Here is a 14,367-nt window from a genome sequence, read left to right on the forward strand (position 1 = left end):
GTAGACTCTCAATGAGGACCACTCTGAAGCGGCCACTTATGTCAAAGGATTTAGCTACATGTTTAGTTTAGTCTTAAAGAAATGTTGTTCCCTAGGTAGGTTTAACAGAGACCAAAGAGTAATACTGAATAGTGTAAAAGATATGAAATATAAATGGGAAAAGTGGTTTCCAAATTAATGCTGAGTGAACTTTGAGCAATCCAATCTACGGAAGCTGCATCCATGATGGGGAAAATGTATTACAGATAACCATAAATCTAGTGTTCCTGTCTTTGCTTCTACCAGATCATTCCCATGATTTTCTTCATACTACTTGTAAACTTGTTGATAACCTAATTTGTTGTGTCCCTTCTCATTTTGTATTTTTGTGGAGGGGTGTGTGTGTGTGTTTCAATATGTCAATTTGTAGAATGCTTATTGAAGTTGTCTAAACCCCAAAGGTGATGTGCAGGGAGCCAAGAAGACACAGAGAGATTCCCATGGGCATTCTGTTGAGGATTCATCCCTGTCTTATATTGAAGGCATAAATGTTTACACCTAATACACACTTTTATGCACTGTGCTTTGACAGATGTGGGATAAAATCAACTTGAACAAATGAAATTGCCAGTGATGGATTATCATTGGACATATCTGTTTTAATGTAGGGGTGGGCAAGTTGAAACCCCTTTTGCAGACACTGATGGACTGAAAATTGACAGGATAATTGCTTCCCATTTTGAAATGTGGAGCAGATGAAAAAAACTGTAAGCTGTTATGTATGTATTTCATAGTTAACAAGCAAACAAAACCTTCAAAGTTACCCCAAATCCTGTTCTACTCACACATCAGATGTTGTCCTTAGCCTCTTCAAAATCTTAGGTTCAGTTCTTGGTCCTGAAAGTTTGCCCACCCTGCTTCAAGATACCACAAGACTATTGCTTGCTATAACCGATTAACACTGCTAATCCATTAGATCTGGTTCTTGAGAATTCAATGAAGAACTCCCTTTATTGTCTAGGCAGCAAAACAATCTCAGTCCAGACTCTGTCAGAATTATAGATCTGTGGCTGCACACCAAAGATTTGTTGCAACTTTGAGATGGCCTATGCAGGTCTTTAAAATCCCACCATAAACATTTCATGTTAAACAATGAAGGTCATTACTGTGTTTAAAAAGGTTGTCCAGAATATTGTTTCAGTTAGCCTGTATGAATCAAACAAGATGCAAGCCATTATTTTTAATAAATGTTCCACAAACAAAATACGTAAACAATAAGTTATAATATTTTTATTCATGTTAGAATTTCTATCAGTGTTTGAACATTAATGTTTAGAGAGTTTGTACAAATTTTCATTTATGATTTAAAATTGAGAACCACACTAGATCACAAAATGGTAACCCTAAAACAGTTCAGAATGACAGGCAATATTCCACACTCTCCTTAATACTGTTGACCTTGATTTTGTTTGCAAATGGGATATCGTGAAAAATGTGCATTGTATTTTATGTCTCAGTATTGTTCCAAAACATAATGGTATTGTCACATATAAACTCTTTTAAAAATATAATTCTGTCAAAAGAATTGAGGACTACTATGTACACTACAAAAATAAATTTTCATATAAATAAATTATATGGCATACTTTTATCTTTGTAACTGAAATACAAACCCATTCCTGCTAAAAACAGGCAATGAGAACCAGTCTGAATATTTTTTCCTTTCGACTTCTCACTCTAAAAAAAACCCTACTGAATGAGTTCTTAATGTAAATGTTATATACTCTCTTCCTATTTAACATTAGTAAGCATTCTATACAAATAAAGATTTCAATTAAAAAGTAAAAACATAGCTGTAATAGTGTTTTCAATAGAAATAAAATCCCTGCATTTTGTTTGTTATAAACTGGCATGACAAATACTGTAAGAAAACATTCTTATGATACAAAAATATAAATATCAACAATTTATCATTTAAAAACATAGAAGAGCTGATCACTGAAATCTTTTGCCAATGTGACAAGAGAAAATGGTTATACTATGCCCTAGGGAGTAGGCAATCTCACAAAATAAAAAGGCAAAAATATCTCTCTGACACACAAACACACACACCGAGGAAAGTTAAGGTGAGGACTACTGAAAACTACATTCTTGTACTTGCTCACTTTCTCCCTCTTTCTTAAAAAATAACACAAAGCAAATAAGCAACTGTCATAACTTCTGAGTCACCAGTACCTGACAGAGAATATAAGCTTACAATTGGTATCAACTTTGCAAGATTGTTTCTCTTTATAATTATCTAACTTTACCATAATTTAGATGCTTCTGTTGCCAAATAGCCATACAGAGTGAGATTTCCTGCCTTTCGCACCACAGAAACAATGAGCTACCCAGTTGCTCTTCAGAAAATTCAGATTAGACAGATACCACAACTATTTTGCCTTAATGTATTTCTAATGTTGGAGCTGAAAGGGCCATGCTGGTTAATGTATTATAATGACATATATATAACAGGGAGAAATGAGAAACTGAGCAAAAGACAGGTATTGCTCTATTTAAACAGTGACTAAATAGGGAGATTAATTACGGAAATAATCATATCAGGTCCACGCAATCTAGTTACCAAGGTTTGTCTGTATGACACTGCTTCTTACAAAAGTTAAGTCAAACTGAATTTAGATATTGCTTGATGCAAAATCGCTTAAATATATGGGGTTTTTTTTAGACATAGCTGCTCTTAGCTAATTTGATAAAATCAATTGCGCCAGAACTTATTAAATATCTGATGAGTGCTGATGGATAAGCACAAGTCTCAAATTTAACATGCATTGTATAAAAGCATTAGCTTTCACTCACTGAGGTTTGTTCAGAAGAGTATTTGCTGAGCTATGCACCAGCAAGAAACTGCTTTCAAATGCTATCAGAGTGTATTTTATCACTGCATATAATCCTGCTTTAACTCAAATTATATGTAGGAGATCTGTTTGCATGTTGTCTCTCATGCTCCTCAAAGTTTTGTTGAAAAGGAGAATTCTCTTAGTGGTGGATGATGATGTTGTAAGGGCAGCTCATGCAACATGTGGAAGAAACGCAGGAATTCCTCTTTTCATGAGATCAGGACACAGCAGAGAAAATTAACCTCATCCCCCCCCTTCACTCTGAGAAATGAAAGCCATAAAAATAGTGTTGAATTACTTTCTTGCTGGGATGTGTATAATATGGCAACTTTTCATTATTACAAATTTGAAAAATACTGTTCTTTAAACATCTAAATGATCAATACTTAAGATGTATTTCTCAGCCTGGTATCTTTCTGATTAAAAGACCTATAACACCAGGGTTGCCAGCCTGGAGAAGACAATATTAAAAGGGACATGTTTTCAGATCTGATAACCTGAATGGAAATGTTCTTTTGACTAACTTGAAGGTTTCATAAAATGTTGGAACAAAAAAGATTAAATTCATCAGTTGTGTTGCATATTGCAGCCATGACCATCTATGATCATCATGATGATGAAGTGCAGTTCTAAAACACACCAAACTTTTTACCATTTAGCTCCCAGCATCTCATTTTTATTCTGTTTTGAGTAGGTGGGATGATGCAATAAGGACAAGAGGCTATTTTATTCTCACTGGAGATATAGCCACAGTGCAGTCAGCAGAGGCAGTTTCTGCAGTTTGCTCAAGGCCAAGTACAACACATCAGAAGCCTAGAACCTACAAATGCTGCCTCCCAATCATTCCACTCCTATTTTTTGTGTGTGATGGTATTAATAATTGTTAAACTCCATTATTATTACTGGTGGTTTGTCACAGAGCCAGTTGTTTAGACTGAATGTGGAATTTTGTTAATTAATTATTATTGACTAATTGCAATCTTACAAACATTTGCTCACCCATGAAACCTTGCATTAATGCTGGTTGAACTGAAAAGTACAAATTCGTAGTGTTAGCCAGCACTGGTAGGTTATTAAAGGCAAAAGGGATTATACAACATATAATTTTCTGGCCAAAGCTCTTACATGTGAGCCATTCATTAGATATGTGAATTATAGGTAAGTCACATACTTTCAGTGCTACATTCATTTCAGCAGGGCATATGTTAGATGTTCACAATAATCTGTTCTCCACAAAACAGTTATAGTACACAAACCACACAGCTATGCCTACTTCAGTCATCAGCGTTAAACACACTGCTCTTCATATCTGCTCATTAAGGAAAAAAACAGAAAAGAAAAATTATCACGCATAGCGTGTTTGAAAGTTAACAGAAGTATTTCATACTACCACAGGGCTGTGATATGAAAATTTTTAAAATAGTTTACCACACATTCTCTCTCTCATACACACACACAAATATATATATATATATTTATGAACCTTTACACAAAAATATCCTAATACATTAGCAATATTTGCATAGAATTATACATGTAAATCATACAATATTTAAGCAGCAGCAACAGATGCTGAAATTTATGACTAGTTTAAGCTTAATTGTGGCATAGAAATCAACGTACAGTAAGTACAGAGCACAAACAACAGTCCCCACTCTGTTAAACAGGAGCTTAACACAACTCCAGATTATACTACTTTACACAGTTCCTCTCGTATATTACAGATGTGTACATCTTTTAAATATTTATAGAAATAATTCACAAAATTTTACAATAGTTTACAGTAAAGGGGAATATTTGTCCTGGTGCAGCATTGCCCCCTCCCCCAAATAACTTGAAGTAGTTTCTCTTCAAGCGTTTCTGGAAAGACGAGGTCTCCCATCTTTGGCCTCTTCTTTGCTTCAGTTATTTCCCTGTACAAATAAAGACAAAAACGGAGCCCCCCTGTTCACTTAAAGTTCAGCAAAGATAAATAAATCATCTCAGCTAAAGCCATTCAGCAAGGCTGCAATTAAAAGTCACAAGACTGTGTGTGTGTGTAAAACACACAAGTTATAAATATGATCTGGACTTTTCTGAGTGCTTTAATGTGGACATAGTAATTTCTAAGAAAAGCAATTTAACCACCTCTGTTGTTTAGTTGTTCCCTTATTAAAATAGGATATTATAATCCCCCCCCCCCCCAATATCGTACTGTCATCTTATATTCCATAACTTCCTTCAGTGGCTCCAATGAACATAGGCTGTGCCTATGCATAATGCTGAGCCAGGACTATTTGTCTGTGATATCACTGACAGATTTCCTCTTACCTCTCTGGTGCTTCAGTGTAGTATTAAAAGGGAAATAGAAAATATTGGTTTGTTTCTCTTCTTTTCAACTAATTTATCAGCATGTTCAAATGGGGTTAGCTAAATTAATCATCAGTAAAGGCAAAAAGCTTTTTCCTTCTTAATTGACAATCATCCTGACTGCTATCAAGTGAACCCAGAAAACTGAGATATTGTCCCTTAAATTTGAGTCTAGACTCAAGCTCCTTTTCATTTATTGAATTAATTTAATTGCCCATCTCATTTGCATGTCCCCCTATGTTTTAGAAATTCCTTAATACAATAAGAAATTGCTTAAAGCTACAGCAGGCTACAGCAATAGCACTTAGATTTACATACCGCTTCATGCTTTACAGCGCTCTCTAAGCGGTTTACAGAGTCAGCATATTTCCCTCAATAATCTGGATCCTCATTTTACCAACCTTGGGAGGATGGAAGGCTGAGTCAACCTTGAGTCGGTGAGGATCGAACTCCTGGACATGAGCTGAATTAACCTGCAATACTGCATTCTAACCATTGCGTCACCATGGCTCAATGTTGAGATGGGTAAGAAGTGCACTGAAAGCAATTATGCATGCTTGATGGTGTGAGTAATGCGACCCACTGGAGATGGAAAGCTTTACCTTAATCTGAGCCCTTGCCATGAGTCCTTTCTTCACATTCAACATCTTGCAGTTCTATGATTTCTATTTTAGAGTTCCTCTTCTCACACCGGACATTAAATGGCACATGAGGATCCTCAAATTGTCCATGCTCGGCTTCATGGTGTCTCTCACAGGCTGGACAGCTTCCTCCGTGAGGATTGTGGCTATGCCCAGCAGGATGTACAGCTACAGTAACTGAAGCTGAAGCAGTCACAGTAGTGATAGGCTGGCAGCATGGCGGCACAGAAGAGCCTGTGGCAGTAAAGGCTGGATTTCTGATGTTCTGAGAACGAGTTCTCTGACCAGAGCAATCCCTGTTACTAGAACAGGAATGCCCCTTAGTAAAAGTTTCAAAGGCATCTCTACGTGGCCGGTAAGGGGGTGGTTGAAGTCCTTCCCTTGGTTCTCTTTTCAATTTCTTGCTTTTATGCCAAGTTTGTTGGGTCCCACGGTCTTGATTAGATTGTAGCTTTGGGCTTGATGGATAATAGCTTGCTTCTGGTTGGATCACCTGGGGAAAAAAAGGCAGAGAAACTTTTAAGCAATAATGTGGAACCGAACTTTTTTTAACTGGTTCATAAAACAGTTTTTGTTGCATTAATTAAATGTACTTTGCCACAGCTGAGTTACTTAGAAGCCTACATTTATTGTTGCTCTATAGCTCTTTTACTTCATAACAAGCAACAAAGAGCATCATTGCAGCGAAACAAAAGATCAGTGCCTGCATCCACAAAATCACTTTCCACAATCTTATTCAAGTGTATTCTCGTTAATCCATTTAAGTAGTTTCTCCTTTTGCAAAAAAAGTGGAATGGAAATTTTCTCGTGTGGTTCCATAAGCAAACACTTTTGGTTTTTGGCAAGAGATAGAGTTCAAGTAGAAAATATTACTGGGATGGCACATTTAACTGATAAAACCTCAAAACACTGAGAGTGCAGCATCTTTTTAAATCAAACACTTTTGATCCAGAAGTGTACTTCTGCTCAGGGGCATCCACAGGTGGGGTCAGCAATATCAAAATGACTGGCACAGTCAGACAATCAAACTTTTTAATGTATGTCTTTCTCATGTAAACAGGACGGGCCTTCAATTGCCCAGTCATGCCTGCCATTTTGATCCTGTTGAGTTCCCCCTCACCACCATGGATGCCCCTGACTCTACTTGTTTTTTATAGCTCTAATTACCCTATTTTTCAGAGTATGACACACCTTTTTCCCTCAAAAAAGAGGCTGAAAATCTGAGTGCGTCTTATACACTGAGGCATTTTTTGCCTCCCGAAACCCCGCCCTTTCACCAAAATGGCCATGCATAAGCTTTAGGAGGCTTCCAGAGTACTCCTGGGGACTGGGGAGGGCAGAAATTAGTGAAAAATGGGTCATTTTTGCTCAATTCCCCCCCCCCCCGCAGCATTCTATAAGCCTCTTAAAAGCTAGGCATGCCCTTTTTTTGACAAAAAACGGGCCCATTTTTGGAAGGTTTTTTATTTGCCTCTTCAAAATCTTAGTGTGTCTTATACTCCAAAAAATACGGTACCTATTCTTCATCTTGGAAGCAGCACTGGAAGCAAAGCAGAAGAAAAGAATCTCCTTTTACCTCCTACTTTAGCTTGTTCAAAGATAAATATGAATTGGACATGGTTTGGAAAAAATACTTTGATAAATATTCATCACTTTTGTCAACTTATATCCAGCTAGAATGTTTTTCTTTTTGTTCCTGCCTGCTTACATTCAAAGGCTGCTTAATGCTGATGAAAGAGAACCTGGCAAAACTCAACTGCTTACTTGGAAATTCTCTCAACCAAACTATACCAATTCACTTCTCTATTCAAATCTCTGTGTCAGGAAAAAAATATACAGATTAAACCCACCTATATTTATTTAGCAGTGGACAGATTCTAGCATCTTTTTTTCATAACTTCAGTTGAATTTTGTAATAAGTAGAGTTTAAAAAATACAATTAAAGGACCGATGAAAATAGATTTATTACCCCTTTTTTGTGTTCTGAAGATGAGATTATGAACACATGCCTTACTCATTAATCATCTCCTTCACTTACAAACAATTACTGTTTTCCGTACACTTATAGTCACATGGAATTTCTAAACAGGTATTACCTAACAATATCCCTTGTTCAAAGAATTATAATTTAGTATTTTTAACTGGTCATTTTCTATTTTAATTTATTATAAATCTTCTTTCCTGAAATGAACTGATTCAGGATTATTTTTAACAATAAGAATGTGGGAATGTACTATAAATTAAATATCAAATGGGATTTCTGTTACTTACTGTGGATTTGGCAAACACTGGATTTTCAGTTGCTTCAACAATGATTTGATGGGCTGGGGCCCCAGTTCTCTGGGGGCCCTCATACTGATGTAGTTCCTCACTGATTCCTGATACTGTTGTCTGAGAACTGTATTCTGAATCGGATGTATCTGAGCCATTTTGACCATGAGTTGGTGGAACAGCAAACCTCACAATGCTTGGGGGAGGTTCAGAAGAAGGGGTAGGTAGTCTGCTCCTTCCATCAGCTGGAGAAACCTGAGGATAACATTTTTAAAGCTTCAATGAAAGCCTTAGGCATTTTCTCAAGATTGGAGAAATACCCACCATTAGTCTTTAAAGAACTACAGACAAATTGTGTTCATTTTCCACTAACAATCCTTGATGAACAGTGCAGGAACATAAAATATATTAAGATTTGATATACTGTTATTTAAACTTACTGCACATGATATATGGGTTGCTGTTGTTATGAACTAAAAGGGCTCCAATTATTTCATATCTCCAAATATTGTTACCCCACACACTTTTGTGACAATCTGTAGCATAATTCTTTTCACTGAAGCATCTTCCACATTACTTATCTTTACATTCCCCCCCCCCCTGTTCATTTTACTGAAAGATCAACTGATCAATCTTCTAATATTGTTTTCATACAGGACTTATTCTCTCCTTATATTTTTCCACATTCACTCTTGTTTCCTTCCCTTCTTTCCTTTTCTCCCGTCATTCACTAATTTTTCCATAATCCCTCAGTATACTGTATGAACCTGCTACTTGGTAGGATACAAAAAATACGCAGATTTGGAAGGTAAGCAGAAGTTTAGGTTCCTAAGCTAATACAATAGTATAAGTATGTTTGGGGTAAAACTGGCCATTGATTGCACTTGTGGCATTGTGATCAAAATATATCAGAATTGACCTAAACTGTCTTTGCCATTAGTAGGGGTGAATAACTATATAAAAGCCTCAATTGACTAAAGCTATAAAAGGAAGTGAAAGTCAGTATTTATGGATTCATATGGAATGTGAAAGATTGTGTTGGAGGGAGGGAGGGAGGGAGAGAGGGAGGGAAAATATATGAAACAAAGAAAAGAAATAATTTGAATAAGGGTGGTCTTATCTTTTAGACTTGAGCTGATGAATACATGTATGACAATGAAGGTGTGGGTTCGGTTATGAAAAAAGGACTAAAATATGTGTCAAAAAGTATGAATTGCTACCACATAATGATTCTGGGGAAGTATGAAAAAAGGAATTCAGAGATTGGGGATCTTCATTGTAACATTCTAATGAACAATAACAATGAAACAACAGAAGATGAATTGTGAAGAAATTCTGAAAGAATGGGATTTGAGGGGGAAGTTTGTTCTGTTGATGTCATTAATTGATGGAAGGGAATGAGACAAGATATTTTTTAAAAAATGGTTATTAAAGCATTAAAAGACCTAAGAATGATGATTCTTCCATGAGTACATACATTTTTTTTAAAAAAATCTGCTATTTAGTTTAATTTGTGTTTAGAGGAATCTTCTCTATGAATACTGCATGCAGTACATTATTTTTCAAGCAGGCATACTATTATCCCAGCAGCTGTCTTCTGGGTCTGCAACTGATCAAACCTGATGTCATCATCTGGGTTTCTCTTGCCCCCCCCCCAAAAAAAAATATTTCAGGAGAAAGGGGAAAAAGTGAAGATGGCAGTAACAGACCTGCCTAAGAGGTAGCTGCAAGTATTGGAATGAAGTCAACTCTGATTAACAGCAATCAATTGGGGCCATTAGCTATGATGTATAGAGGGCTTTAATATATTTTAATATATTTTTATGTTTTGCAAAATTTTGTATTATATGCCTTTTCTCCTTCTTTCCAGTGTTCTGTTTTGGAAAAAGAGGCACACAATTGGAAGATAACAATAGTTAGGCCATAAAATAACACTTCTGATATCCAATCACAAATTGTTGATGAAAAATTCAACTTCAGAATCTACTTTTCTACAACAGAAAAGTTAGATCTGTAAAACAAATTAAGTTTTGGATTTTGAATTATGTTATCAAAGTACCAAATATTATAAAGCAATATACTTTAAAATGGTAAAAGCACAAAATATGTATCATTATAACGGAACTTCGGGGGGGAGGAGGGAGATGGACAATTTCTATAATGAGCATAATACTGACCTCAGGATATGGTCCAAATAGAGAAAGAAGAACAGGAAGCAACACCAATCCATTCAAAGCGCCTAAGATAGTTAAAATTGCCAAAACAGCAAAGAAGTACCTGAAACATTTTAAGATATAAACGGTTACAATCAGAAAGCATGTTCAATACTAAACACAGAAAACAAAACAGATAATATACTTTCATTAAATATTCAAGCAAACATGCTAATATAGTGTTCATTTTTTTTTCTATTTAATGAATAAACTCAGCATGCAATATTGTTTTCTTTTTTTACCTTTTGGATTAGAGAGCTCTACATTCCACAACCAAAGTGTTAGTTCAAAAAAGGAAAGAAAAAAAAGTTTGTTAATTTGCCAGAATCTTGCAGCATGTAATGTTATTTATGAACGTGTTACACAAACACAAAAATATGGAATGCAAACTGAATGACTGAAAGGATTGAAAGCACAAATACAATGAAAGAGGCCCTCCATTAGTGAAAATCCAGCAGAAGCAAACAAATGAAGTGAAGGGTGTAGAATTTAAACAATTTAGCCTAGAAGGAGAAAGAAGTCCACTTCTCCCAGCAACTAATCCAGTGTGAAATGCTCCTGCATCTAACAGCAGAATCTCTAATTAAATCTCTAGTGTATCAGGTAAGGCTTTCCCTTGCCATTCATTAATCATAACTTTCCGCCTTGAATTCTGTGAGCTCCACTTTTACCAAATAGCTCAAATTGCAACCTTTTTTAAACACAGGAACCCGCTTTTGCAAAGAAAATGCAAGCCATTCTGTGGTAAGCCAGAGCATTGTATTGCATAAGAGCCCTCTACAATAGCCAAGCTACATTGCAGGCTAATCTTTTGTTGAACAATTTAGCATCTCTGAACGCTCTTGTTTTGTGTCACCCAATTCAAACATAAAGGCTGAAGGACTATGGAAGAAGAGGAGAGTGCACAAGTGCTTGTCCTTTCCCACCATTGAGGGCTAAGGTCTGGCATCCTTCATGAATAACATGGCAAACCTGCCAGCCAAGAGGAAAGCTGGGCTAGAAAATATCCAGCATGGGGAAAAGTGGGGATGGGATAGGGAGCAGGAAAAAGAGAGAGAGGGAGAGAGGGACCAGGGAGAAATAGGCTAAACCCAAAAATGCATTTTATGGTGCAGATTTTAGACAACTGTTTGAAGGTGAAAGGAACAGAAGGGGGAGATGAGTCAACTCTTTTGCTCACTATAGTTTTGCTCACTATGTGGCCTAAACGGGGGGGGGGGGGGGGGGAACTACAGCTATCCTCCTGTTATGGAAGTATTACATTTGGAAGTTTCTGGTCTGCATTAGTGGAGGGGAAAAATAAGCAACCAATTTCCTGCACTATAAATGAACACAACTTTATACTAGAATTTATACACAACTTCATATAAGACTTGCCGGAGTCAATTGCATCTCATCAATCTTGCTCTAGAATAAACAGGCTGATTACAGATCTGACCACTGAGTGTATAAAACCTCTACCCAGATGTGCTGTTGAGTTTAAAATCTATTCCTTGAGGGAATATTGCAGCCTTTCTTGGGTCTTGAAATAATGCCCAAGCTTTGCTTATTTACTTTCCATCCATCTTCAAAAGAGACCCAAAGAGAGAGAGAGAGAGAGAAAATAAACTAAATCCAGGTTGTGCTAGAAAATAATAAAAGCCAAGCTCAATTTTAAGACACTAAAAATAATTATTTGAAAAAAGTACTTTGAAAAGAGTGGTGAAAAAGTATTCTTGAAAAGAGTGGTGTTCTGTTCTCACAGTAAAATATGAACAGAAACCCCACTGGTATAAATGACTAGTAATCTCTTGCCTGAAGTAAAGAATAATATGGCAATGCCCTTCCTTCCATAGGTAGAAGCTATTAGCAGGCGATTAATATTTACTCCAACAGGTAAGATAGAAAAGCATCTCTTAGCACAATCCACAGAAGCTGATTAGCAATTGGAGGTAAGCAGGGGAATGTAAACCATGTGGTGCAGAAACTGCTTTTCAACGTCTTTCTACCACTTACTATTCTGCTCTGCTATTTTCTTCTACCCAGTATAAACACAGTAAGGCTCAGAGTTTTCCAATTGCTGAGGCTGAGCACTCAAAAGCCTAATTACTTCATGATGAAATCACATCTGGAATACCTTATGTAAACACTGAGAAGAGAAATGATGCAGGAATGTAATGAAGAACTGAACAGGGGAGAGAAGTAAGAGGAAGTTTATGGGAAGTTAGGTGTAAACTAGCTTCAAATTTGGAGATATTCAATGTTTAGAGAAATTACATTTCTGTGGTCTTCTTTTGACTTTTACTATGTTTAGCAATGTAATAGTAACAATAGGTTGTTCTCATAATATCTATTCACCTTATTCTATATTTTGTCTGCAATGGTGTTGCTCTTCTGCTCAAAAACTACCTAAGAAGCAAATAGGATCCGTTTCCAGCATCCCTCCAGAGAGTTCTCCTAAAGCAAGAATTAGTTTGATTCTTTTGATCTGAGAAATTAATATCCTTAATAAAATCCACCAGCTTCCTTTAGGCTCCAACAGAAAGCCCAATAGGCAGTTTTATGGATTTTACAAGGCATCCCGTAGTCCTGCTGACTTAACATTCATTTCCAATTTTCTTTTTTAGTTTTGGTCAGGAAAAGCTTTTTATAACCTTTAGTTTGGAAAAAGAAGGGAGAGAGAGAACGGTCCAGGGTGCTTATAGTTTTATAGGTTTCCCAACTCAAAAATATTCTCTATTTAAATTGTTCTAAACAATGTTTTGGTGAAAGGCCATCTCTGGTTAACCACTGGCAGTACATAGTCTTTGAGATTAACTTAATGTTTTATTAAGTAAGAGCCTTGGCTGCCAAAGAGCCTTTCTGAGTTTTTCTCAGCACCTGTAGTGCAAGCAGAGTTTAAAGTAAGTATTAACATAGTACTGTAAAAGTGAAGCCACAAGACTGCAGGCATGTTATGTTATTGCAACAGCAGGTAAATAGAAATGTCCAAGTTCCCAAAACAGAAATAGGCAAAAGAAATTAGGAATTGTGATAAACCACACCCATTAGGGTGGTTGCATCTCTTCCTTTCTCTCTGTGTGTATCCTTAACCCAGTTCAATATTGAAATCTCAAACCCATATTGAGACAGCTCAAAGGTTGCTGGGGAAAAAGGAAACAAATAATCAGATAGCCTGTTCAGAAATAAAGAAACAGGAGAAATCTGTTTCCACCCTTTAACAAGATAGGAGACAAAAGAGAGGAAAAAAGTTACAAAGCAAGTTCTACTAACAATATCGCCTACAATTCCTAACTGGATTACAACAAATGGTAATTGTGTTTATTACAACAAAACAACATTTAATAAAAAGCAGGGGCAGGGGTAGTCCTGAACACTTTAATAAACAAGAGGTTATAAAATAAAGTATAGGGAAAGAAAAAAAGTGTATTGTAAATCCTACAATGAATTATTGGGAGTTTTGCTTCTTATGTCCTCCTTGCTTTTTGCTTGAAGAAGAGTTCTGGAGCATTTGAAAGTTTGCACAATTTTTTGTGTCCAGCCATGTAGTTGGGATTTTATTGGATAAAATTGCCTTTCATTGGTGGAACACTGACATACAATCCAACAGAATGTTGCTTCTCTTATCCACATATCGTATTATTCTATTGCAAGGACATTTGAGTAATCAGATAAGTGATGAGGTTCATTTTGTTCCCATAAAACAAAGGGAAAAGACAAAAATAAGCAAACTCTACCTGACAATAAAGTCAAATTCAGATCCTGCAAGCATTAATACACCAAGTAGTGTAGACACAGCGCCATCCAACACAGGTGCAAACATGTGTTCTAATGCAAGGATAGTCCTTCGATTTTTGTCTCCTATCGCTGTTAGAAATGCCTGGAAAAAATATATTAATTAGTATGCACAGTTTAAGGATATTTGACTTTCCTCACAGAAATCAATGATGTACAAAATGTAGTAGTTAATTATTTAAGGAATATAAAAGTTCTTCAACCTGCCGTAATTGTACTTTTTGACCATACCATCTGGGGTTG

At 36.3% G+C, this 14,367-nt stretch overlaps 1 protein-coding gene across 2 annotated transcripts in view; it reads right to left on the minus strand.

The window, feature by feature from the left end:
- Window positions 1–1,633: 1,633 nt before the first annotated feature.
- PTCH1 (patched 1) overlaps window positions 1,634–14,367 on the minus strand; it is an 89,982-nt gene continuing 77,248 nt past the window's right edge. For both annotated transcript variants that reach the window (XM_032213089.1, XM_032213087.1), the window contains 5 exons: window positions 14,067–14,209; window positions 10,315–10,414; window positions 8,138–8,392; window positions 5,828–6,359; window positions 1,634–4,789 (listed from right to left, as the gene is read on the minus strand). In XM_032213089.1, coding sequence (XP_032068980.1) covers window positions 5,829–6,359; window positions 8,138–8,392; window positions 10,315–10,414; window positions 14,067–14,209 — 1,029 coding nt within the window. In that variant the 3' untranslated portion in view covers window positions 1,634–4,789; window position 5,828. The remainder of the gene's footprint in view (window positions 4,790–5,827; window positions 6,360–8,137; window positions 8,393–10,314; window positions 10,415–14,066; window positions 14,210–14,367) is intronic.

Source organism: Thamnophis elegans, chromosome 3 (genome assembly GCF_009769535.1).
Source record: "Thamnophis elegans isolate rThaEle1 chromosome 3, rThaEle1.pri, whole genome shotgun sequence".
NCBI lineage: Eukaryota > Metazoa > Chordata > Lepidosauria > Squamata > Colubridae > Thamnophis > Thamnophis elegans.